The 27,170-nt window shown below is 37.3% G+C and overlaps 1 protein-coding gene across 2 annotated transcripts in view; it reads right to left on the bottom strand.

Moving 5' to 3' along the window:
• Positions 1–27,170, bottom strand: part of PLBD1 (phospholipase B domain containing 1) — a 58,897-nt gene that overhangs the window by 29,629 nt on the left and 2,098 nt on the right. The window contains exons 2-5 of one of the 2 annotated variants that reach the window (XM_077170154.1): positions 20,448–20,659; positions 17,432–17,651; positions 6,211–6,294; positions 4,715–4,853 (exon numbers count right to left, since the gene is read on the bottom strand). In XM_077170154.1, coding sequence (XP_077026269.1) covers positions 4,715–4,853; positions 6,211–6,294; positions 17,432–17,651; positions 20,448–20,586 — 582 coding nt within the window. In that variant the 5' untranslated portion in view covers positions 20,587–20,659. The remainder of the gene's footprint in view (positions 1–4,714; positions 4,854–6,210; positions 6,295–17,431; positions 17,652–20,447; positions 20,660–27,170) is intronic. The other variant, XM_077170155.1, reaches the window with a different exon arrangement.

The raw sequence follows: 27,170 nt of genomic DNA on the forward strand, positions 1-27,170 counted from the left end.
TTCGAACAGCCTATTTAGGTGTGACCAGCTGAATAAGAATTAGCCTTCATCTGTATAACTTGAGTCATTTATAAGCAGAAGAAATTCGGATGCAGGAAGTCATGAGATGATGAAATCTTTATCTTTACATTACTGTAGCTTTAATTTTTGCAGTATTTGTTGTTACATTTCCTTTTGCCTACCCCGTGTTTTTATTTCTGCCTTCTGTAATTTTTTCTTGATAAATCTGGTCAGTTTTGCCTTTTTGGTCTTTTCTGAGAGCCAAATTTTGGAGCTGTTCATCCTTGCTATTTGTTTCATATTTCCTTAATCTCTACTTTTATCTTTATGTCTTTTCTGATACTTTTTGATACATTCTGCTGTCCTTTTGCTAGTTTCTCATTTTGAATAACTACTACTTTAGTTCTAAGACTTTCTTCTTTTGTCATTTAAAGCTATAAATCTCCTTCTAAGCACTGCTTTAGGTGAACAATACAAATTTTGATATGGAAGTACTTTTGGTTCTAAATATTTTCTTGTTTCTTCTTTTAGTTGTTTAAGAATATTTATGTTAAAAGATATGTTTAAAGTTTCTAGTTATCTTTTACTATTTGTGTATTACTTGATTACTTTTGGTCAGAGAATGTAGCATTATGAAAATGATTATTTGGAAAATGTTGGGGCCAGTGTCACAGTACAAAACTTGATCAATTTTCTTGAATGTTAAATGTGAGTATAAAAAGAATGTGGGGTGGTACAATGGTGGCTCAGCAGCAAGAATTCTTCCCTGCCGAGCTGGAGACCCAGGTTCGATTCTCAGAGCCTGCCCATGAAAAAAAAAAAAAAAAGAATATGAATTTTTTCAAGTTTGAGTGTAGCATTTTATATATCCATGTGATGAAGCATGCTAACTGTGCCATTCAAATCAGTTATGTCCTTATTAGCTTTTGTAAGTGTATTTCAATTTGGTCTATTAATTACTTAGAAAAGATTTTAAATTTCCCGCTCTTATGGTGGTTTTATAAATTTAAATTTTAAAATACCGTCAACTGTGATTTATGCATTGATATTTTAAGACAGTATTACTAGGTGCTCATAGGTTAATTATTGTTTTGTCCAGGTGAATTGAGCTTTTTCTCACAATCTAAGACTCTTTCAATGTTGCTTTTTTTTGCATTAAAATATACTTCTTGTTCCTGGTGCTTGTCCACGCAAAAAAAAAAATAATATATATAAACTTGTTGTATATTGATAGTATTACACCAGCTTTCTTTTGGCTTGCCTTTGTCTTTTTTCCATTGTTTGACTTCAACCTTTTTGTATCTTTTCATTTTAGCTAAATCTTTTGTAAAACAAAACAAAATAAAACACATAGGTATAGACTTCAATTTTAAATCCAATCTGACATTCTTTTCCTTTTAAATGGAGAGCTTAATCCATTTATAAGTAATAATTACTCACTTTGGATTTATTCCACCCTCCTATTATGTGGTTTCATTTTGTCTCTTCTTCATTTTCCTTCACTTGTCTTCTTTTGAAATGATTTTGCTTTTTTTTACTTATTCTATTTATTCAGTCTTATTTGTTTGTACCATCTATACATAATTTGCAATCACTTAGTGGGCACCCTGGCTAGTTTAATATGACATAATTAATTTAATAAAATAAAAAATTCACCAATATTTTAAGCCTATTTCCAAACAATACAAAGATTTTAGAATCTTTAATTCCAGACATCCTTCCCAACTTACATCCTATTATTGCACAGTATTTTAGTATTAGTTTTACTTATAATGTAAATTAGAATAATGATTACTGTTTTATATAATCACTATTTGCTGATTTACCCACCTATTTATTTTTTGGTCACCATTCTTTCTTATATTTCAGATCTTCCACTAGCTATCATTTTCTTTCTGCCAGAAATTCCTTTACAATTCCCTTAAGTATGGATTTTTAAATAGTAAATTCTCAGTTTTTGTCTGAAAATGTCTTTATTCACTCCCATTCTTGAAACAATTTCTGGTTGACAATTATTCCTCTAAACAAACTGAAAAATCGCCACCCTGTCTTTGGGCCTTCGTTTTTGTTGTTGAGAAATTGGCCATCAGATAATTCCTTTTCTTGCCATTTGCATTTAAGAAGGCCCCCCCACCCCCCGCCTTGCTGTTCTGAAGTTTCATTACAGCATGTCTAGGTATGAATTGTCTTTTGTTTATACTGATTGGGATTTACAGAGCCTGCTTGATCTGAGGATTGGTATACTTCATAAATTGTGAAAAATTCAGGTGTTTTCAAATATGGACTCTTCCCCATTTGCTCATTTTCTACAAAGCACCTTTTTTTGTTTGTTTGTTCGTTTTTCTACAAAGCGCTTTCTACAAAGCATTCATAGTTTGCATTTTTTTGTCAAGTTCACTGACACTCTTCAAGATGATTTCAAATTTCAATTATTATATATATTTTCTCATTTCTAGACATAGTAGTTGAGTTTCAATTTTTCAGACATTGGAGCTTTTTATTTTCTGATTTTGTTATTGATTTGCAGTTTATTTCAAAATATTTTTAGTTTCTATTCAGGGTTTTTATATATGGTCAATCTTTGAGAATATTTCATGTGAACTTGAAAAGGTGTATTTTCTATTTATAAGGTACATAGATCAATATTCACATATATTTTTAAGTTTACTTTATTAAATTTGTTATATAGGTGTTCTATGTATTTACCTTTTGGACAATTGCTGTACTGTGGACTGAGAGGCAAATTAAAGTCTCTTCTAACATGTTTTTGCTTTACCTTGTATCTCTTCTACTTTTTATTTTGTGTTGATGCTGTTATTTGGTAATAAATAATCGTAACTTTCTTGTCTTCTTGGTAACAATCTTTAGCATTATAGAGATCCTTTTTTGTCTTATTTAATGCTTTGGGTCTGAATTCCACATTCCCGATAATATCATTACAACCTCTACTTTATTTAATTTTGCATTTGCCTGTATATTTTTGTTCATACACTTTTTTTTTTTTGGTGATAGTTATAATTTTCAGAATGGTTCATAAATTTTCCAAATTCTTTTAAATTCATAATACTTTTATCTTTTTTTTCCAATTGTGAACCATTCCATATTGCATCTTAATTGCAAAAGTCAACATGCTTCTTAGAAATTCAGATTGTAATTGATAAAACAAACATTACATATATGAATTTAAATGTATAAACAGTTAGAAATTCAACAATATCTCCTATTATACTATTACACAAGTTCACAATTTTGTAAAAACTATAATACAAGCATACTATACATCAAGAGTAAACACTATTCTTTTTCACATGATTTTTTTCTTCTTTTTGAAATGATGATCCATCATCATGGACCTTTTGTCCCCCTGACAGGACTGTGTTTCTATCATCTTAGTTGGTGACAATGTCTTCCCAATGTTACAACATAAAAAAGTTGAGGGAAATTCTGCATATCCCTGGAGTTACCTATTTAAGCTTGGGCAGTACGCCACTAGTGAACCAGGTTGCCTTAGCTGGACTGGTGTTTGTTATTGTTGATCAGCTATTTATAAATTATATTCATAATGTCACACACATTAAGAAGAACAGTAGACTTTGCCTCAGAAGCTGTATGTTTTTTCTGTAAATAAAGATGTCAAAAAAAATAAATCATGTTACCTATCTGCTTTTAAGAGAAATTTTTATCACCTGGGGATTTGAAGGTGGGGGGTAAAAATCCCAATGGAAAAACATATATGCATTCAACTCCTTATGCTAACCTTTACTTAAATTTTCTAATATTATAATTCACTCATTTTAAATTTATTTTTGAGAACCAAACATGCTTTAAGAGTCTTAGAAAGGATACTTTGTAGTTTTAGTCCTATTTAAATTATGCTGAAAACCAAGTTTTTTTAACAAAAGGCCTCAAACCTTACTGAAAAGAGTATCTCTTTGTCCTTCACTTCATACACTTATTTTTAACCAACTGGAATCACTTTGCTTTGTGTGTCTCTTGTAAAAAGAGTAAATTTTTGTTTCTGCATTATGATACAATTTAAAAGTCTTTTTCATGCAATAATTATTTACTCTTCATATAGTGAGGTGATAAATATTTTGTTTTGGTAAGTTAAATATAATTCATTCAATTTTATGACTATTTATGTAGTTGTTCAAAATTGAATAAATTAAGGAAATCAAACTTCTCCAGTCTTTATGTTACACTTTTGGGCCATTTCATGAATTCTTTTAATGCCCCAGGAAACAAAATCTCCATACTTTCTGGCAGTATATCAAATGTACCTTTGAACTTTCAATGATTCAATAAAGTGTCCAAAAAATTATGTTGTGTGTGTGTGTGTGTTTGTGGAGGGTGGGAAATATAGAACTTGGACATTTAGGCTTAACATCCATACAACCTAAAACTAACTCTAGTTTTATCAAGTTAGTTAAAAGCCAGTGCATTCATAACAGGCTTTTTAACCTACTCCAGAGCATGGTATTATGAAAGAGATTGAGAAAACACCAAAACAAAGTGGTTTATTGAACAGATGTTGCGCTTGAATTTTGAGTGAAATGCTAGCAATATGATGATATACAAGACTGAACTCCTCTGCGAGGAACTTATATTCTATGCCAAGTTTGATCTGGTTCTAAATTGAAATATTATTTCAAGGACAATTTGCAATATTATTGTCATACCATGTAAATTCTGAGTAGCTTCTGAAAAATCTTACCTTCATCCCTGCTAATAAGGATTTCTTCAATGCTCCTACATATAGCCCATCCATTTGTGCCATTACATAACCTGTATGTCTCCAAAATGGATCATCCTTGTTTTCCTTGACATTTTTCCGGGTCCACTGATCCTGCTTCCTGGAAAGGAAATCAGATTTGCATTAAAGGTTTCCCCATGGTTTTTATCCAAAGCTAAATCAAACCCAAGTATTTAAAGATTACATACTCAGATGCTTATGTTAGTGTAATTTAAATTCTAGATCTTATAATATTCCAGTCATTTTGAAAGAATTTCAGGGCAAATCCTAAGTAATTTGTAATTTCTCCCTAGGACGATGTTTCTTCTTTTATAGTTTCCTCCAAGTTTTATCTAGAAGCAAAACATGGGTGCGATATTTTACTTACCTGTGACACTGAGACCCAAATTCATTTCATTTAAAATCATAATGCCTTGCTAATCAACAAAAAAGAAGTTAATTAACATTGCTTTAGTACATATAAGGTTTAACTTTGTATGCGGTGAAGTTAAGTCCCAAGAAAAAAAAATAAAACTCCTAAGAACAAGGTAGTTTATATATATTTATTTTTCTCTCACAGGTCATTTTAATAGCTTATGGGTCATTCCATTTCAGTTGTTACTAGCGACTGCTTCAATGCCAGTGTCCTAACACACTAAGCAAAAAAAAAAAAATTTTTTTTTTACAGTCTGTTCATTCTGCCTCCCTTCTTTCGATCTTTTCAGTTCTCTGCGCTTTATAGGGGCTGATTTAATCTAATTTTGGATACTGAAGGCTTTTGTTCAGGCTATGTTTAGATTGATCTTAAATAGCACAATGTCTTTTCTTCATGGGATCTGGCTTGGTGAGTTTTAACTGATGTTCTACAGGACTTCAGCATTCCATGCAGAGGCTGCTCAGAGGGTGATATAGAGGGGCAAACCAAGTGTCCTCCTGTCCCCAAATTAATCTCCTAGTCAGTCTGTCATCCCACAACTGAATACTAAAGAATTATTAATCTTCAGAAATACTTCCTTGAAATGGAAATATTCTCAGACGGTGCTAAGAATTAGGACTTCAGATATTAGCTAACATCTCAGGTGGGATTATCAACCAGCCCAAGTAAAGGAAATACTTTAGATGGGGAGAAAGAGAAATCCCTGATAAGAGAGGAAACCTCACATGGAAGGGATCCAGGAACTTAACTGCCTGCCTTACACTGATGGGATCCTCCTCCAGCTGTGTTAGCCATGTATAGTTGGACAGTCAACCTAACCTTTGAAAGAGCTGAAATTAAAGGTCTACAACCAGTTTTCGCTCAATTAGCAAAAATGTTGTGCCCTGCTACAAGACAACTCCAGAGTCCTGCTGAAAAGATAGTAAAAAGATATTGACTGGAGGAGAAACTGCTGCTTGCAATCGCAGATTCAAGTCCTGCAGGGTATTCATTCAGCCTTAATAACAATGAGATGAAGAAAGAAGAAAGCTACTATACATACATCATAAAATTCTGCACTTTTTCCTCCATGGAAGTTGTCTTTATCAGCTGTGGGTAGAGGTTTATGAAGTGGTCACGCATATGTCTGAAACAATAGATGAAAATGGTTACATTTCTAATTTTCTCTTTGTATTTCTCCATTTTAATAAATCACCCAATCCTTTGGCTAATAAGGACGTCCTCTTTTGCAAACCTTCCCTACTATTCTTTTTTATTAGTAAATCAAATGTACAATTTGCAGTTATGAAATAATTGCAACATACAGAAAAGCATAAAACATAACACTCAAGTATTTACCACTTAATTTTATTAAATCTTTATATTTTTCCATATTTCCTGCATATGTTTTTAAAAAGAAATAAAACATCAGATAGCATTGAAGCCCTTATGCTCACCTCCCTGACCCTAATTCCCTTCTCCCCAGAGGTAATTAAAGTATTGAATCAGTGAGTTATCACTCCTACGCTTGTTTTAATACCATCACTACATACATATTTAACCATAGTATTATTTCTTATGTTTCAGAATAAAATATAAATAAGATGATACTGCTCTATCACTTTAACTTGCTTATTTCTCTCAACTTATTTTAAAGAAATATCCATGCTAATATCAACAACTAAGATTTATCCTTTCAACTACTGATAGTATTCCATCATATGACTATATAGCAACTTATGTATGCATTCCTATGATAGATGTTTAACCGGTTCTTAATTTTTCACTATTAGAATGCAACTTCAAACATTATTGTAAATATCTCCTTTTACACATATGCATTGTGCTGGTTTGAAACTGTTATGCCCTTCACAAAAGCCATGTTCATCAAATCCAATCTTGTAGGGACAGACCTGTTGTTGGGTGGGACCTTTTGATTATATTGTTTCCATGGAGATGTGATTCGCCTATTCAAGATGGGTCTTCATCAGCTCGCTGGAGTCCTTTAAGAGAGCTAAGAAAATTCAGAGAGGAAGAAAGAAAATGCACCAGCAGAAGCTAGAAGGATGCACAGGAGCTGAGAGAGCCATTTTGGAAGTTGACCCAGGGGAGAAGGGCCAGCAGATGTCACCAAGAAACTTTCCCTGTGACAAAAAAAGAGGAACCCAGATGCAATCAACTTTTCTTCAGTGAAGGTATCCTCTTGTTGGTGCCTTAATTTCGGCTTTTCATGGCTTTAGAACAGTAAATTTGCAACCTAATAAATCCCCTTTGTAAAAGCCTATCTATTTCGAGTATATTGCATTCTGGCAGCTTTAGCAAACTGAAACATGTCTGTTCCTCTATATCTAAAAGTAGAATTGCTTGGATGAATATTTCATGTCTATAAAATTACTAGACCTTACTAAATTGTTCTCCACAATAGTTGTTCCTATTTGCATTCCCACTTGATATATGTTAGATTTCCCCTAGGTCCACAGTTTTACCAACACTTGGTATTGTCAGACCTTTCTAATTTTTTACTTTTTGATAGGTGTAAAATGATTTCTCACTCTTTTAGTTTCCATTTCCCACAGAATTATTGGCTATTTCTTTTAAAACTTACTTACAAAAGTTAAATCTGTCTCAGTAACATTTTTAAATTTATGAGAATAATCTATATTTATTACGAATTTGGATGCTTGGCTTTATTTCTACAATCTTTTCCTCTGTTTTTTTTTTACCATCTCTTTCTTTGTCCTTCCAATTTTATGCTTTCTTTGTTTAGACAATATTTACTCTATCCTTTTACAAAAACTTCTGCTGATTTAGAAGCTAAATGTATTCTAATTCTTTTAGTGATTGTTCTAGTTTGCTAGCTGCCAGAATACAACACACCATAAACAGATTGGCTTTTAATAAAAGGGGATTTATTTCATTGGCTTTTAATAAAAGGGGATTCATTTCATTTCAACTTATTTCATAAGTTCTTCAGAGAAAAGGTAGCTAACTTTCAACTGAGGTTCTTTCTTATGCAGGAAGGCACAGGGTGATCTCTGCTGGCCTTCTCTCCAGGCCTCTGGGTTCCAACAACTTTCCCCAGGGTGATTCCTTTCTGTATCTCCAAAGGCCTGGGCTGAGCTGCGAGTGCTGAGATGAGGTATGCTGAACTGCTTTGGCTGTGCTACATTGAGCTCTCTCATTTAAGCACCAGCAAATTAAATCAACCATCATTCATTGCAGCAGGCATGCCTCCTAGCTGACTGCAGATGTAATCAACAACAGATGAGGTTCACATGCTATTGGCTCATGGCCACAGCAATAGAACTAGGCACCTTCACCTAGCCAAGTTGACACCTTAATCTAACTACCACTATGATCATCATTGAAAATTTTTTAAACATTCATAACTATACATTTTTCTTATAAAATTTAAGTGGATTTTATATTTCTTTCCTTCTCCAAATACTACACCTATTTTAGTAAGCTTTAACGACCCACTGATATCCCAATTATGGATGATATTGTTCAAAGATTTAGTTTTGCTTTTTGAATTCAAAATTATTTCTACACGTGAAATTGTTCAGTCTAAAAAGCAGAAAAAAACATGAAGAAAAGTGAACAGAGCCTGAGAAACCTATGGGATACCATCACACATACTGATAGGTGCATTGTGGGAGTAGAAGGAGAAGAGAGAAAGGGGCAGAGAGAATTTTTAAAGAAATAATGATGGAAACTCCCCAAATTGAATTAAAGATATGAATATACACAACTAAGAAGTCTAACAACCCCAAACAGGAAACCCAAATAGACCCAGTACTGCACCGTGTTATAATTGAATATCATATGCCAGATAAAGAGAAAATTCTGAAAGCTACAAGAGAGAGGTGACATGTCACATATACAGAAGCCTTAATAAGATTAAGTGCCAGTTTCTCATTAGAAACTATTTAGGCAAGAAGGCAGAGGGGTGACATATTTAAAGTGCTTAAAGCAAAAAATTGCCAACCAAGAATTCTATATCCAGCAAAACTCTCTTTCAAAAATAAGGGTAAGGTTAAGACATTTCTAGATTAAAAAAAAAAAAAGCAAAAAAACAAAGGAACTTTGTGAACACTAGACTAGCTTTACAAGAGAAGCTAAAGAGAGTTCTGCAGGCTGAAAGGAAAGGACAACAGACAAAAGTTTGAAGCCACATGGAGAAATAAGGACTTCTTATAAGGGTAATGAGATGGGTAAATATAAATGTCAGTATTGCCATATTTTTGGTTTGTAACCCCACTTTTTATTTCCTTCAGGATTTCAAAGACAAATGAATAAATTATAATGATAAATCAGTGGTTTTGGACTCAGAATGTATAAACATACAATTTGTGACAAGAACTACATAAAGGTGGGGGAAAGAGGGTTATAGGAACATAATTTGTGTATGTTATTGAAGTTAAGTTGGTATCAAAGCAAACATGATTGTTATAGATTCAGGATGTTAAATTTAAGCTCTGTGGTAACTACAAAAAAAAATAGTGGTGAATATGCAAGCTCATGGAGAGAGAAACTAGAGTACAGGTCACCAGGGTGGGGTAGCAAGGGGAGCAGAGAGTTAATGAATAATGAGTGTAGGGCTTCTGTTTGGGGAGATGGAATGTTTTAGTAATGGATGGTTGTAAAGGTTCTCCAATATTGTGAATATGATTAATCCCATTGAATGACATGCTTGGGAGAATTTGAGATGTAAAAGTTTATGTTGTACATATGCTTCCACAATTAAAAAAATAAAAAGGAAGAGAAACTAAAGAGATATTGACTAAATGTAATACATGGTCCTGGAACAGTTCTAGCAAAGGAGGAAAAAAGGCTCTATGGACATTATTGAGATATAAAAAAAAATTAGAATATAGATTGTATGCCTTATGTCAGTGTTAAATATCTTGAACTTGATAACTGAACTTGAGATCGTTAAATAAGTGAATATCCTTGTTCTTAATAAATACACTAAATATTCCAGAAGCACGATGTATACAACCTATACTCAAATATTCATAAAAATGGTTTGATAGATACACAGACAGACACATAGATAGATGAACAGATAGAATGATACTGCAAATGTGGCACAGTGTTAAAACCTTTAGGTGAATCTAGGTATTCAGGGTCAGAAGTGAGGGTAGGGAGATGTTGCAGTTCTCTGTATGGTGTGTGCATTATTTTTGTAACTGTCCTGTAAGTTTGAAAGCATTTCAAAAAATATTTCTACTTTTTAAATTACTTTTATTTTTTCTTACTTTACAAATTTTATTAACTTTTTTGTCTCGCATTAACTATTGTTCTTTAATTCCCAAACTTTCCCTCCTGTTATTTCTGCTAAGTATATAATCCTTTCATAGTTTAATATAGGTCTGTGGGTGGTTCATTTTGATAGATGTGTCTGAAAATATCCTTATGTTGTCCTTATTCTTATAATTTAAATGGTTAAATATTCTAGCTATTTTTCTCTCAGTACTGTTAAGATATTATCCCAATATTTTCTGATTTTATTGCTGTTTATGAGAAGTATGCTTCCCATCTGGATGAGATTCCTTTGTAGTCAATGTTTTCTTTCTGGTAGCTTTTAAGATTATTCCCTTCACCCTCAATTTCTGGTAGTTTTACCTAATGTGTTACAGTGATTTAATAGGCTATGTCTTCCAACTAAAGACTTGTGTCTGTTTTAATTTTGGTAAATTCTCCAGTTATTACCCCTTGTCAATTATTACTTCCAGAAAGAGGAACATTCATCTTGCCTTGAGGGGGTGGGGGTGGGGGAGCCAAGGATGTTTACATAATTGTAGACAAAACAGATGGAAATATAGGAGGGTAACTACTTTGCAATTTAAATATATATTTTTTCAGTTTTTTTGTGCAGGCTAGGTTTTTTAATCTGACATTCAGAGCAGGGAAGCAGAAATCTCCTCTCAGGACCCCTCCAATTGAGGTCTACTTTTTGATACATAGGCTGGAATCATACTTTTCTGCGGTGGAGCAAGATAGTGTAACAGTGTGTGCATACGTGTGTGTGTGTGTGTGTGTGTGTGTAGTACAGGCTTTGACTTCTGAGTTCAAAGTGTGACTCGATTTCTTCTTGGCTATGACCATAAATAAGGTTCTGAACTTTTCCATGCATCTGAATTCTCACCTATAAGATGAAGATAACACTAGTTCCCACTTCATAGACGTGTTAGGTTGATTTACAGGTCCAATGTACATGAAGTAAAGTTTCCTCCTAAATTGGCCAAGACTTCCCTCACCTTAACACCACTCACACCCATTCATATATGAAAATCGTGCACACGTACAACAACCCTTTCCCAAATCCACATCATTTAGCTCTTTCCTACTCTTTTCTGTTTTGACTCCCTGAGTAAGGGACCCTATTGAGCTTCTTTAGTATCCGCATTAGTGACTGACCCTGTGTGCTCGTGTGTGCAACTCTAGAACTATACAACCTGATTTCCACTCCTGGCTCCGATGTACTGACTTTGTGACTTTTGGCTATTTATTTAACCTCTTTGTGCCAAAGTCTTCATAATCAATTAAGAGGATCATAATGGTACATATCTCATGGGGTTGTTGCGGAATAAATAATTTAAATTCTTTGAACAGTGCCTGGCACATCATAAATGTACATAAGTGTTAGCTGAAATCATCATCATCATCATAATTTTGTGGTCCATTAAAACCAATTTTGTGGTTTTAAGTAATTGCTAGTTGAAGGATCATTTGATATTTTTTCAGGGTGGAACTGTAGCCCACTTGTATCTTTCTTTTTTTCCATCCTGGAAGCACATTCAGGTTCTAACATCAAAAGGAACAAGCTGGGGGTGTGGAGGAGATCCTTGATGTATTTTGTGGTGGTGGCCCAAACACACAGAAATGACTCTACCTTTTCACTACTCTTTCTTCTCATGCCATGGTCTTGCTATAATCTCTTTTTATTATAGTCTTGGCAACAGTTCCATCAATATACTAATTTAAAAGGTGTTCCCTTTGAAGAATGTACTCAGGAACTAATTCTCCTTCATTTCCTCCTTCTTACACTCCAAACCTGGCGCAAGGTAGCAGAGCAAGTGTTTGTTGCATTGAATAGACTTACTCAACCTGGGTACTTCCAGAGGAGGCAGTCGTAGCTGCTCAGCAACATAAGAGATTGGCCACTTTACTAAAAACTGGAGCAGACCTAATCCCCACACCCTCATCACCATTCTTTTCAGAAAGGCTTCGTACCTCATTTTATTAAAAATCTAAGACTATTTACTAGCTTTTACATCATCTGAATTTACCACTTTTTGGAACTACCCATGTAGTTAAAAAAACACAGGAAGGAACTCCAATTTAGCAAAGGTTCTTACTATAATATTGCATCATCACAGGGCAACACGCACTTCATACTTCTGACTCATCGCTAATAGAATTGGAATAGCAACAGTATTCAATTAAACTTAGTGAGCACATAATTAAGTACCTGCTGGAGGTACATCTGTGTCTGAAGATGCTATCGCCACTCAGACAATTGCTCATAAATTAAAAACTAGCCTGTGCCCTGTATTCTTTCTTTATATTAGTTTGTAGCTGTAGTCATGGCTTCCAGGTGGGTGACATTTTAAACTCTTATACTTTGCTTCAGAGAATTTGGGACACTTTTGCTCAGAAGATGCCACCCTGCCTCTCACACAGTTGAGACTGTGCATGGCGGTCTCTGTAGCTGTGGTGCTGATTGAAGCAGTCCTTGGTGGCCCTTAGTCTGGGAGTCACAATCTTATAAATCTTTCCAGCATCTCCTATTCTATCGCTCCACTGGAGCTCTCCCCATGGAAACCCAGCTGCTCTACTCCATTCAACCTATCTTCCTCCTTCAAAATAAACTCTTGGGCATCAGAATTTGTAACAAGCCTATATTTCCTGAACCTTATCAGTAGTCCCCCACAGGTCTTCCCTCTTCTCTACCCCTTTGCTTTGGATGGTGATATTGGTAAGTTATTTATTTATTTATTAACATTTCTTATTGTGAAATATAATGTATATACAAAAAAGCAATAAATTTCAAAGTACATTGTAATAGTTATAGAACAGATTTCATAGTTTGGTATGGGATACATTTCCACAATTTCAGGTTTTTCCTTCTAGATGATCTAAGACACTGGAGATTAAAAGAAATATCAATATAATGACTCAGCTGTCATACTCACTTGTTAAATCGTATCTTCTCTGTTATAATTCCTCCTTCTCCTTTGATCCTTCTCCCAATCTTTAGGGGAATTTGGGCTATGCCCATTCTAACTCTTTCATGTTGGATAGGGGTGTTGATAATATGGGATGGGGGATGGAACTAGTTGATGTTCTGGAGAGGCTGGCCCCACTGGCTTTTAGGACTTATCTAGCCTAGGAACCATCCAGAGGTTGTAGGTTTCTGGAAAGTAATCACAGTGTGTGAAACTTTCGTAGAATCTCTGATCAAGTCCCATGTGTTCTGTAGGGTTAACAAGAATGGTTTTGCTTGGGGTTTGGAAAACCACAGTAATTAGCAATAACTAGCTGAAGCTTGCATAAGAGTAGGCTCTAGAATGCCTCTCATTTCTATTTGAACTTTTTTAGCCACTGATAACTTATTTTGTTATATTACTTTTCCCCCTTCTGGTCAGGAAGGCATTGTCAATCCCATAGTTCCAGGGCCAGCCAGATCCCTGGGAGTCATATCCCATGTTGCCAGTGAGACTTTCATCCCTGGATGTCATATCCCACATAGGGGAGAGGGTAATGATTTTCCTTGCAGAGTTGGGCTTAGAGAGAGAGGCCACATCTGAGCAACAAAAGAGGTTTTCTGGCAGTAACTCTTAGGCATAACCATAGGTAGGCTTAGCCTCCCTGCAACCAAAATAAGTCTAATAAGAGAAGCCTCAAGATTCAAGGGCTTGGTCTATTGAGTTGGGAGTCACTAATGTTTGAGACAGTATCAGGGTTTTCCCTGGTAGGAAAGTTTAATAGTTCCATATTTTTTCTCCAGTCCCTCAAGACCTCTTGCTAATACTGTTTAATTATCTGCCCAACATACACTGGGATGTATTCAGGTATCACATTAAGCTATGCAAAATTACAAGACCTCATTCCCATTCTGGGCTCCATGTGTTTGGGTTGTTTAAATGAGTTATCCAGACAGGTTGAAGTAGATTATGTGCTACAGAAAATTTAGATTTTGGACAAAATGAACCTCTCCTCCTTTGCTGTTATACAATAGGTGAAGTTCTAAAATACAATGTCATCCTTTACCCTGTATTCTGATTTACATTAGTCCCAACCAGATTGGGTTCGTTCTTATCTCTAATTGAAATCTAATCTCTTTTTCAGTTACTTTAACAGTTCTTGTATGTAGCAATGCTGACTTTCAGAGCTGCAGTACTCCAACTCTGAGTCTTCGGTTTCACAGGTTACACTGGTAAGTTATTAACTGGCAGAAATGACAGGGGTCCATTCCAAGCATGCTGGGTTACAACGCACCATTCATCATTTTGAGTTAGGCAAAGAGCAAGTCCTTTAAATGTATGCTGATTCAGAAACTCCCATATTGTATTTGACTTTTCAATAATGCAATTAAAATAACAGCCTCTGACAATGGCTTATGGGAAAGGTTCTTCTAAAGATAGTCTTGGTTGTAATTCTCCTTTTCTCCCTCCTCTTCTTTTTTCTCCTCCCTCTTCTCCTCTTCTTCTTCTTTTACAAATATATAAATACGGATCTCTGTTTTTCTTCCACCCTCTTCAGTTCTATTATCATGCATCTTCCTGCTCACCAAACACTGTCTGCTGTTCAATGAACTATTTCAATGGTTAGCACAGCAGAGGCTGACTCACACTCTTAGTACCAATCCTTGAGGAGGTGGGGATAATTATTACTGTCTGGAATACTCGAAAGTGATGAACAGAGAGATTTTCTCTCAAATGCAGTGAAGTTGTGCTGGAAGTACAGAATGATAACTTGTCAGTGGCTCTCCACGAAAACCTTCCACAACATGGCTCCACTCGGAGGCCTTCTGCTGTCTCTGCTTCATCATCGCCGCCAGTTTACAAGTTGCTCCTTATAAATGCAACTTACTTACTTCAGACGTGGTGCTTGTTTCAGTACTCTGTGCTGCTATCTTCTGCCCAGAATGATCCCCCTCATCTTTCTTCCCAGCTAAGCCACTTGGTTCTTACCTGCTGGGTGCCAGACCCCAAATTCACCTCTTTCCCAACGCCTCCTTTGACTACCATGGGCCGCTGAGGTGACACCCTCTCTTGGAGTCTTATAGAATGTATTATTAAAGCACTCTTTTAAGGTTGTTCTCTGAAGCAGTTTTCTTTAATACCACACTGAGATTATCAGCTCTATCTCACCCAAGCTCCTAACAATTTGTACATGGACTGCTGCTACTGCTCCAAACGGTACAGACTCATGGCTAGGTCCTTGCAATTTGCAGGAAATTTTGCTTTGTTCTGTTTTCTAAAAATCCTTAAAAGAGTGATTTATGGGTGCATGGATGGTTCAGTGGTAGAATGCTCGCCTTCCATGCAGGAGACTCGGGTTCAATTCCCAGACTATGCACCACCATCCCCCAAAAAACATTAAAAAAAAAAAAAAAAAAGACTGACATACATATGAAATATTTGGGGGAAGGGCATGGCAAAAAGACCCAGTAGGCAAGAAACTTGTTACTAAGTAGCAGCTGAGAGTCTTTATTTTTAAGAAATAAAAATTTAAGCAAGTCAATTTTCATTCTATTTCAGAAGTGTAAAAATTATGAATAGAACACCAATCTTTTTCTATATATTTAGTAAATGGATAAAAGTACTCAAGGATAGGTCAATGCTTTATTTGATAAGAAGGTAAAATAATAAAACCACTTCAGAAGTGGCTGCTATGAGATGATGAAATTTAGTTTTTCCTGAAACATATGAAAACCAGAAATGTCATGTTTGTCAGAAGCCCTCTCAGTCAAGCCCTATGTTTTTTCTCTAACAATGACACCAACCAAAATATACAAGGAAGAGATTATCTTCAGAAATTTCTCATAGGTTAGAGATGCTACTGCAAGTCACAGCATCCCTTAATAACCCATTGTATATGTCATCCATGAGTTAATATAGCCATTTATATTCACACAACCTCAGGCAGAATTCTTTCTCCAAACCTGCAACTCATTTTAATTAACCCAATCAGAATTCAGAGGGTAAAGAAAGATCAGGTTTGTAGAGGAGGTTAAGAAGTTCAGATTTTTACAGGTATAATACACTTTTAAACATCTTATTCAATTTATATGTCTCTGAACACTGGATTGTTAATGGGTACTTTTATGGTAAAATAACAAAAATTGGGTATGAATATTTAAAAATGAATTTGTAGTTTAAGGGAAAAAAGTGGAACCAGAGCCCAATACCTCGTAAGTCAACATCTGATACAGGGGTACACAGGTGGTTCAGTGGTAGAATACTCACCTGCCATACAGGAGACTCAGGTTTGATTTCTGGCCTATACACCCAACCCCAAAACAAAAACATACTCAGAAACAGATTAACATCAGCCCAGCATTTACTATGACTAAGACAGTATTAGTCTAAAATAAGGTTTTGTTAAGTTACACTCAACAATCTAGGTCACAGAGAGTAAAAGAAGTCATCAAGACACTTTTTAAATCAAAAGAGGGATGAGCCTTAATTAAATGAGTCACAACTTTATTTCCCTTACAGAGCTTTTCTCTAAAAGGATGTATCCTTACTGCATTATTATTAACTACACCCTTGATATTTTTATAAGACAGCAGAATCAAGGAACAGTAAAGCTAGAAGGACCATTTATATCAGACTCATTAAAATTTCAATTTATAATCTCTTTGCCCATTTGGAAGTATTGCTTCACGATTGCTAAAAATAAAGCACCCTACATTTTATTTTTAATTAGTCTTCCTTGTTTTGTGGTTCTCAAGGAGTCACTCCACCTCTCATTTGCTTTCTACCAGACATTAAATGACAGGTAGGATCAAATGGCTTGGGTGCCCTTTAAAACAGTTTCATGAGAAGGAAATATTTAAAACAATAACAATAAGTGCCATGAGAATTGAAAAGGGGCTTTGTTCTTCTTAGGCAGATACAGATTACAGATACAATTATTTCTATCACATGAGAAGGATGTCAGCTACTTTTCAGTTCTAATGTACAAATACCAGGATGACAAAAGCCATTGTCGGAGTCAAGAAAGGGACAGAGGTTTCATGGCAGTTGCTCCACCATGACGGTACTTACTGGGCAGTGAGATAACCCTCCAAAAAGCCAGCCGTGAACATGATGATCTCATTGCTTGGGGTCTGAGAACCATACCCTGCTCTGATCTCCAGGATGCCCCAGCCTGCAGTTTTCACAGAGTCATTGTAAAAGCCGTAGGCATCCCCATTCGTGTCCAGTATGTCTTTGACTTCTACTTTCTTTTCAGAATGGATCCAGTATGCAGTTGCATAGGAGACTTCTGGAAGAAAAGGAAAGAGAGTAGTGACAGAACACCATTTAACTGAGTTGCTGGCTCATTTTACCTACGTAGCCAACAATTCCATTGTTTGCTTTTAAAGATGTTCATTCTGTAAGAATTGGGAAATTGCCTCTGTTCATCCTTGTTATAATTAGGGAAAAACTAGAGAGTTGGTCAAGGAGAATGTGCCCAAAGCACACAGAATCTGGTGGAAGGTAGGGACATGGTTACAGCATCATAGGGCATCAAAGAGGTGGGCCTAAATGCTTTAATCTAGAGTGCGGGATTCTGAGCAGGGCTGGAGCTTAAGCCATTCAACTAAACATAGGGTTCAAGTCCTTGGTACACAACTTCATTCATTCCCCTCAGCAGTTGGGCCAAAGTATCACATTTTCAGGCTCCTTGTCCTATTTCTCCTGCTTAATTCTCCACACGACATCAGATTCTTATCAGGAAGGAAAAAAAATTAGCTGTGAACTCCTCAACTTCTTGATCACTTTATAAATTCATCCTCATAAATCCTGTAGTCATCCTCATCTCTCTCTTCTTGTACACCTCAATCCCTCTACCCCTGCTCTGGACCCCACCTCTCTTGCCTCATTTAGGAACTTTGTTCCATCCTATATCTTCTTACTCCTGTACCCTAAAACTCATTCTCTCTGCCATGACGTCTTCTCCTTCAGCACATTAACATGATCTCATAAGCAAAACAAACCCACTAGAGAAGTCCTCTTAGATCTTGTGACCAGATTGAGTTACTGTTTGAATCTCTCACTCCATTCATGCATTTATTACAAATTTTATAGTGACTACATTGTATCAGGGACTGGATTAGGTGCCGTGAGCAAGAGAAGCCCACTTCCAGGCCTCATCTTCTGAAAGATACGTGCACTCAGAAACTCCACCTCTTTATCTTCCTCACCTCAGCTGACTGCAGTCTGGCATCCATCCCCACCATGCCACCGGCATGCTCCTGACTAGGTTACTAATGAAATCCTTGAGTCTTCATGTCACTTGGCCTCCTGAAAGCATTTGACCCTGGTCACGACTCCCTCATTCTTAAAACTCTTTCCTCCCGTAGCATTTGGGACATCACCCTCCCTTGAATCCTCTCCTTTGCCTGTCTCTCTTCCTCATTCTCCTCCACAAGTTTCTCTTCATCTTGCACACTCAATGGCACACTTGACAGCACCAACAGGATGATTCATTAAGCACTAAAAATGCAAAATATCCAAAATGAAACTCATGTTCCCAACCCAACCCATCTTCCATCTTCTGCTTTCTCTCTCCATGACCTCTCAGCCTGAAGCCTGAGTCCCTCCTAGCCCCCTCTCTCACCTTTGTAACTCATGACCATAATGGCAGGCTTTCTTTAAAAAGTGGAAGTTATGATGTTAATAAACACAAGTGCAGAACTCTTTGTCAATAGACTCACTACATCAAATGATTGTCTAAATTTTTGTGAGGCCAATTAAACTTATGCATCTCCCAAATACAATAAACTTGTCTTCCAAATACAGCTGGACCACAATCACCATAGCCTCACACCTTCCCTTCCACCCGAACCTCCAGGGATCCTTGCAGGGCAATGAGGAAGTATGGCTGACTAACTAGAAAACAGCACAAAGAGCTGTGGTAAGGGGAGGGGCCACAAACAAGAACAGTAAAACAAAAAAGGAAGATGAGCAAGCCATGCCATTCTCTCCTCTTTCACTTCCAGTCATACTGATGTTGATAAAAAGTGGTGGCTTCTTTGCCCAATGTGCTCAAATAACCAATTCCTGAGAAACCAGGTGTTCTAGTTTGCTAGTTGCCGGAATGCAACACACCAGAGACAGAATGGCTTTTAATAAAAGGGGATTTATTTTGTTAGTTCTTCAGAGGAAAGGCAGCTAACTTTCCACTGAGGTTCTTTCTCATGTGGGAAGGCACAGGATGGTCTCTGCTGGTCTTCTCTCCAGGCCCCTGGGTTCCAACAACTTTCCCCAGGGTGACTTTTTTCTGCATCTCCAAAGGCCTGGGCTGAGCTTCAAGTGCTGAGATGAGGAATGCTGAGCTGCTTAGCTGTGCTACGTTGCAGTTTCTCATTTAAGCATCAGCCAATTAAGTCAAACGTCCTTCATTGCAGCAGGCATGCCTCCTAGCTGACTGCAGATGTAAATCAGCAACAGATGAGGTTCATGTACCATTGGCTCATGTCTGTAGCAACAAAACTAGGTATGCTCACCTGGTCAAGTTGACAACTGAATCTAACTACCACATGTCCACCCCTTGTCAACTTGGCAACTACAAACATCACCTTAAATAGGTGCAAAAAATTCTCTTCTTGCTGTGGACCTGTGAATCTCAAAACAAGTCCGGTGCCAATATGCAAGGGAGGATATTCACAGGATACAGATTTTCATTTCCAGAGGGAGAAACTGGAAGAAACACAGATGTAAAACCTGCAGGGCAAGTGCCGTGGGATTTCAAAGTCTGAAAGTTATTTATCCTTCGGCTTTAGGAAGTGGCAGTCCCACCCCTTCCAAGGGCCTCTGCAGTGGCCCGCCTCTTTCCAAATCAACCTCGGGGAACATCAAGGAGACCACCTCTCGGCTCCACTCTCTCCAGGCATCAGGGCCACCCCTGGGCTCTCTGCCATTTCTGGGGCACACGCTCAACCCCTCCATGTGGTGGCAGGCAGGCTCTCCCAGTCCCCCAAGGAGCGTGCTACACCTTTTCGAAGGCCTAAGGCTGCACAACTCTTTCACTGCAATGAGAGGGGAGACTCATCCTCACCCTTCAGGGTAAACTCACCCTCTCCATGTATATGGGTGGGTCCACTCTCTTGGCTGAGGTTTCTTGGCTTCAGACCCGAGCTTCCATGGTTCTCACTCTGCAAACTCCAATCTCTCCCTTTTGTGTCCTCCTTTGTCAAGATTGGTAGTAGTTTCATTTACACCAACAGTCTCTTCAAGCACTCCAGAACTTCTCCATCATTCTCTTCACGGTTCCTCCAAAATCTTCCCCTTAGCCATCAAAAAAACTGTTTCAACATATCTAGTATTTGCAAACCGCAGCAGCACCCCACTCTCTGGTACCAAATCTGTTCTAGTTTGCTAGCTGCCGGAATGCAACACACCAGAGACAGAATGACTTTTAATAAAAGGGGATTTATTTTGTTAGTTCTTCAGAGGAAAGGCAGCTAACTTTCCACTGAGGTTCTTTCTTACGTGGGAAGGCACAGGATGGTCTCTGCTGGCCTTCTCTCCAGGCCCCTGGGTTCCAACAACTTTCCCCAGGGTGACTTTTTTCTGCATCTCCAAAGGCCTGGGCTGAGCTGCAAGTGCTGAGATGAGGAATGCTGAGCTGCTTAGCTGTGCTACGTTGCAGTTTCTCATTTAAGCATCAGCCAATTAAGTCAAACGTCCTTCATTGCAGCAGGCATGCCTCCTAGCTGACTGCAGATGTAAATCAGCAACAGATGAGGTTCATGTACCATTGGCTCATGTCTGCAGCAACAAAACTAGGTATGCTCACCTGGCCAAGTTGACAACTGAATCTAACTACCACACCAGGGTTTCCAAGAGAGAAAGAGTTTATTGCTAGACACAAAACAGGAGATAAGACAGCCTAAGGGCCTAAAAATTTGTCTCCACGAACTGCAGTAACTCTGATGGTTTTGTAGGTTTTAGGATACTGAGTACAATGGCTTAAGATGATGAGGTTAGAGGTTACCTGGAATTGGGATGGGTTGATTCTGGCCTGACTCAAGGTCTTTCACTAATAAACATTAGGGGCTGCTTTACTGATCATAAGACTTTAAAGCTGAAAAACAGGATAAGGGGTACAAGTGAGGGTTAGTCACACAGTTTTTGCAATCATAAGAAAAGTCTATATAGTTATACCTTTGAGTCTTGCTGAAAGGAGGATTATTTACGGAAATGCTCCCAGGGAACAATCATTATCAGAAATCAAGGCAGCTGGATTATAGTTCAGAGATTTCAGGTATTTCCTTCTGACTATCCTACTATACCAGAAAACAAAAAGGAATATCTATATAATGATTCAGTAATTACAATCATCCCCTAAATCCTAACTTCTCGGTATTAACACGGCATTGGTTTAGCTTTACGCCCTCTCCAGAACGTTGGCATTTCTCATTTGAGCATTGTAGGCCTGACTTTCTCATCACATTCCATTCCAACAACCTTGTTTGCTACACCTTGGTTTACTCAAGAAAATGGAAGCACTCTTAAGTATTATATTTTCACTGTTGCCAGTACCTATTTCCTGACCACCAATAACATGCTTCTGCAAATCTGTGGGGTTTTTTTTAGACACTGGTGTACCTCCACGCATGAGAAACCCTTCACCCAGTCCTCAAGAGAATTCATTTATAAAATTTACTGCTAACAAGCTGACCAATATAGGCACTGAATTTGCAGTGCCTGTATTGAGAATAAAGCCAAATTCTGAGTTTCTCACTCCACCCCTAACCAATGTCCTTCATTACTCAGTGTTTTCTCTATATATCAACTCTTTCTGATTTTCCATGCTATTTTCTGATTTTTAAAAATCCTTATAATTGTCCAGGCCATTGTATTTTTCTATTTTGAAAACCATCTCCATGTTTGATGGGAATGGTATGAAAAGGGTAATAGGAGAAGGGTAGAAAAAGATGACATATTTTATCCTAACCTAGTTGAGCACAAGCTCTCTGAAGGCAGGGCCCATTTCTGTTCATCTGAAAGTATTATAACCGGCACAAAGGAGGTACCCACAAATGTTTCTTTGATGAATCTTGTTTAATTGCATGCGTACGTCAAATGAAAGAAAATTGTGTTAGAACATTCATTCCCAGTAGTTAATCTAAAATAATTAAAAAATAACTAGTTCTGCAAGCCAGGCTAAGGATGATCCAGGCTCTCAGATTAAGTCTATTTAGCCCAAAAGCCAAGTGCCATGTGTTGATGTTTTCCCCAGAGCTGAGAACATGAAATACCAGATTTAAACATTTCAGCAATGACATCCTCAAAATCAACATACTTGATAAATATTTTATAGAATGAAATGGGAATGATACTTTATAAAAACAGTATTTTTATTCTATAAATAAAGACAGAAGAAGCCCATCATCTTTATTTTTCTCTACCTAAAAACCCAAACACCCAAATGAAATTTTTTATTTACATGTGTACTCTGATATTTTCTATGAGTTAGTTGTTTCAGATGAAAATAATTTCTAGCCCTGTCTTAGAAAGAATGTGTAAAATAGCAGTAAGTAGCCTCAATCACTCTCTCCTAATTTTCCTAGGGCCTCATTTATGACAGTAGAGTAAGTAGTTTTCCAACACTGAGTAATACCATTTTTACCCAATGTGTTCCATGAGTTAGAGAAAAAGAAAAAGACATGTAAGAGCAGGCAGAATTTATGAGGAAATATTCAGAAAAAAATTATAAGTGAAATCTAATTTATTAAGATTGGGCTTATCTAAAAGTCCACTGGTTTCTGATACTTGAATTGTATTTCTCTTTTATGCTCATTGAGCACAGTTGCTCAGTTATCTTTCTTGCTCCATGTACCTTGATTGCACTTTTCTTCACCACCTCTATCCATTTCTTTGAAAGGGCTCCGTGTAAACTGATAACCGGTTCTTAGATATGCTTTGACTATTCATCAGAGCCATTAAGAGAATCTTTGATTCATAAATTAATCGCCTCCAGGCAACAAAATTATCAATAGATGTTTTAGCTTTGGTTCCCCCAGAAATCAGAGCCTAAGAGTCTTGCTGAAAGGAGGATTATTTAGGGAAATGCTCCCAGGGAACAAGAGTAGGAGAACTGAGCAAGTGAAACAGGGTAGGGGGGAGAGCTAATTCATGGGTTTGTTCTGAGGGGGTCTCCACTGGGGACACTGGTGCTTGATCCCATGGAGAGCCTCTGAGGAGGGTGTAGAATGCGCTTTGGAGGTCTCCACTGATGGGATGGAAGAGGGGAGCATTTATCCACCTGCTCCTGTCCCATTTCTAGGTCAAAGGTTGCCCATGGATAAAATGTTAATCCCTTACTCTCATGTTTGCAAGTATGCTAGTGCTAAATGGTTGTGATTTCAGAGAAGCTCCAGGGAAACCAAGAGATTCTCACAGTGTGGCTGAGGTGAGGTGCCTCAGGTTACACCTGTGTGGAGCTAGAATAACAAGCAGGTGAGATGTAGTGGGACACATGAGTGTTAAATGTATTAGGTGAACAGAAAACAATATAGTTTAAAAAAACAAAATAAGCTTCATAGTAACTAACCACTGATGCAGAAAAAAATGCTGGAGATTTATTTGAATAGAAATTAACTTTTCCATCATCTCTGTGAAATGTACCTATTTTTCTCTGCCAGCTTAAATCAGAGTTCTTGCCAAAAGAAAAAATAGTTTCATTTTTATCACATTAAGTAAATTCCTGTTTTGCAACAGTACAAAGAAGCTACATAATACCATTATGAAGAAATTTACTACCCATATTTTAAAAGCTAAACTTTCAAAATATTGTTAAATACAAGTATATTTGTGGGAGTAACTAGAACCTACTCCATTAAAGAAAAAAAAAGACAAAGGTTAAATGCATGGGAAAAAAAAATAAAAACTAAAATGGTGAACAAAATAAATCTCTTGAAACTCATTCTATGATTGATGTTGCTAACTCTTTCCTTTGCTGGCTCATTAGTTAATGCTTTATAATTTGGATTGAAACAAAAGCAAAAGGTAGCAGGTGATAATGTAAAATTAATGCTAAAGAAGCGTGAAAGCAAAAATTTCTGTTTTGCGTGTCAGAAAAAATTTCCAAGATGACATTCGTGTGATTCATAGATTTTAGATGGTGAAAAGTCAATTACCATGAAAACTTTCTTAAAAAATTTTTTCTGACTCAGTTTAAATCCTGAAGGAAGATCCTTCAACATTTTTTTCCTGAAGAAAGATTTTGATCTTTGCTACTGGATTTGTATTTCCAGAAGGATCAGGAAAACAAGTTTAACAGTGAAGAAAAATGGGCACTTCTCCCAGGAATTGCTCAGGAACTTATCTTCTATTACATTTTTATAGAAAAACTGATATAAAGAGAGCACAAGAAAATGTTTGAATTTACAGAGAACACTGACTTCTTTTGGGTCTGAAACAACAAGGCAATAGGGATGAATGGAAGGAAGACCTGGTGAGGCTCAGGAAGAAGTATATTCTAAAGTAGTCATGGTTATTAAAAATGCATTTCAATAAAAATAATCAAGGTGATTTCAGTTAGTTATAATCCAGTAAAGAGACCTAAAACGCTGCTCACAGTTTTCTGATCTATCAACCTGCTTAACATGCTGGTGTGAACCCCAAATTCCCTAAGTATTAATATGATTAAGAAGACATCCTGTTTTTGTAAAAAGTTATTACTTCAAAGCACATAGACTATCATCTGCAATCCTGCTTGCCTTTCCAGGGAAAAGCAACTCCAATGCCTAATATAACAGCCACTCTATAATACAGTATATACCATGTGCCAGGGCAATGTTCTTTACAACAGCTTTATGAGGTGGATACTTTAATAATCCCCATTTTACAGATGAGGAATCCAAGGTATAGAGAGGTTAAACGACTGAAAGTCACACAGTTTGAATCTCCATTCCACACCTACGTGTTGGAGTCAGAATTCAAACGCAAGCAGTCTGGCTCAAAAGAGTTTTCTGTTTCTAGAATGCTACCTCTCTAACACTATGCTTCCAAGAATGAATTACCACCATTGAAAGAATGAACATATGGAGCAGTTGTGAGAACTTATCTCAAGTGAATTTGGAAAAAAAGAGTTAAAGGATCAGCTAAGATTGGCCCTAAGCACAGGTCTGCCAGGCCAGTTTAAGGAGGCTGAACCCAACTCCCAGGACAGTGAACTCTTCGATTGCCAGATAAAGGCATTCATCTATATCAAGAGGGAATCAGTTCATCTCAAGTGGGCTCTGATGAACCTTGGGAGCATGGAAAAGGCAGCATTCCAGCTGACAGCTGTATCAGGCAAGCACCATTCAATGGAGGCAAACCCTATGATGAGACTGAAATGTCTAGTGCCTACTGGAAGACAGGTGAATTAGGCTTCCAGCCTGAGAAGCCCTGTCATCGTTTATCCCATGTAGTTTGATTAAATGGGATACATGAGAACATGCCTGGAGTAGGCTACACAGATAACCAGTCTGCTTGGCAATTCTGTTTCTGGCTGAAAACTAACAGTCGGCACACTGATGAATAGACATGGGTGTATATCAGGGTGAATTGGCTTCCCTGGATTCCACCAGCTCTAGGGCAGGACGGACAGCCAGATTCTGACCCAGTTTTAAACAAGCACATGTCACCTTATGAGTCTCTCAGTAGCCAGCCCATCTGCTTTCCCTAAGACTTCACTCTACAGACCACTTAAAAATTATACAAGGACATTCTAAAAACAAATAGGGGGCTTTCCAATCTGGAAAGATAAAGGTAATGCCAGTATATCTCTGTAGCTTGAAAGGATGCCTAAGAAGAATGTGCAATTATTTGCCAGTTTCTGGAATACTGAAACTAAAGTAACCTTCAAAGATCAAAGAGGTTGGTTTTTTATAAACAGGTGCAAGTTAGTAGATATAAAATTCATTCCAAGGGATGAGAATGCAAGCCCTTTAGTGATTATCAATTCCCTGCTAAGTTCAGAGGACTGCATTGGGACTACAGAGAAAACATGAAAAGCAACAGCTAGCAAAGTTCCTTATTTTTTGCTCCCAAGTGGTTGACAGTCTAGTAAAAGGTTAAGACAAAAATCCAAAAAGCTCCAATGGAAAATAGATTAATATGGGTGGAGCAAAGGACTAGATCACATCTAATTGAAATATTCAGTGTGGGCATCACCAGACATCTTTCAACACCATGCTAGGAAGCCTTTTGCCAGATGGCTTGGCACAGTGCTGTTTGGATTATTTTTCACCAAAAGTGTCCCCAAGTCTCTGTCTTCGCTCTTGACCCACTTGGCATGGAGTCAGCTTACTATTTGGTGAATTCAGTTTAAGAAAGAGTTTCTTTTTTTTTTACATGGGCAGGCACTGGGAATCGAACCCAGGTCCTCGGGCATGGCAGCACTCTTACCTGCTGAGCCACCATGGCCCACCCAAGAAAGAGTTTCTTGCAAGGTGATATCTTCTTGAATGAACAGTGCCCTATCCTCCGAAAAAAAAAGGTCTTCAACCTCAGACTGCCCCCTCTACCTATAGGAACATTTAAAATAATCTCAATAGTCCAAAAGAAGAACAGAAAAGGAAGAAAGATTTCAGCCAGCTTCCATATACAAAAGCCGTGTCCATTTCAGAGACACTCCCTACCCTCTCCCAGGTCTCCCTGGACTACAGGCAGCACCAAGACCACTTCTACCCCATGCAGAGGGCAGAAGGTGCAGCTAAATCAAGGATTGGGGGCCCAGGGGGCCCATCACTGCTGAGTCCTACAGCCTGGGCAGCTTAAAAGACTGCAAAGATTGCAGTAAGTG

This window comes from Tamandua tetradactyla, chromosome 7 (genome assembly GCF_023851605.1).
Source record: "Tamandua tetradactyla isolate mTamTet1 chromosome 7, mTamTet1.pri, whole genome shotgun sequence".
Classification (NCBI taxonomy): Eukaryota; Metazoa; Chordata; class Mammalia; order Pilosa; family Myrmecophagidae; genus Tamandua; species Tamandua tetradactyla.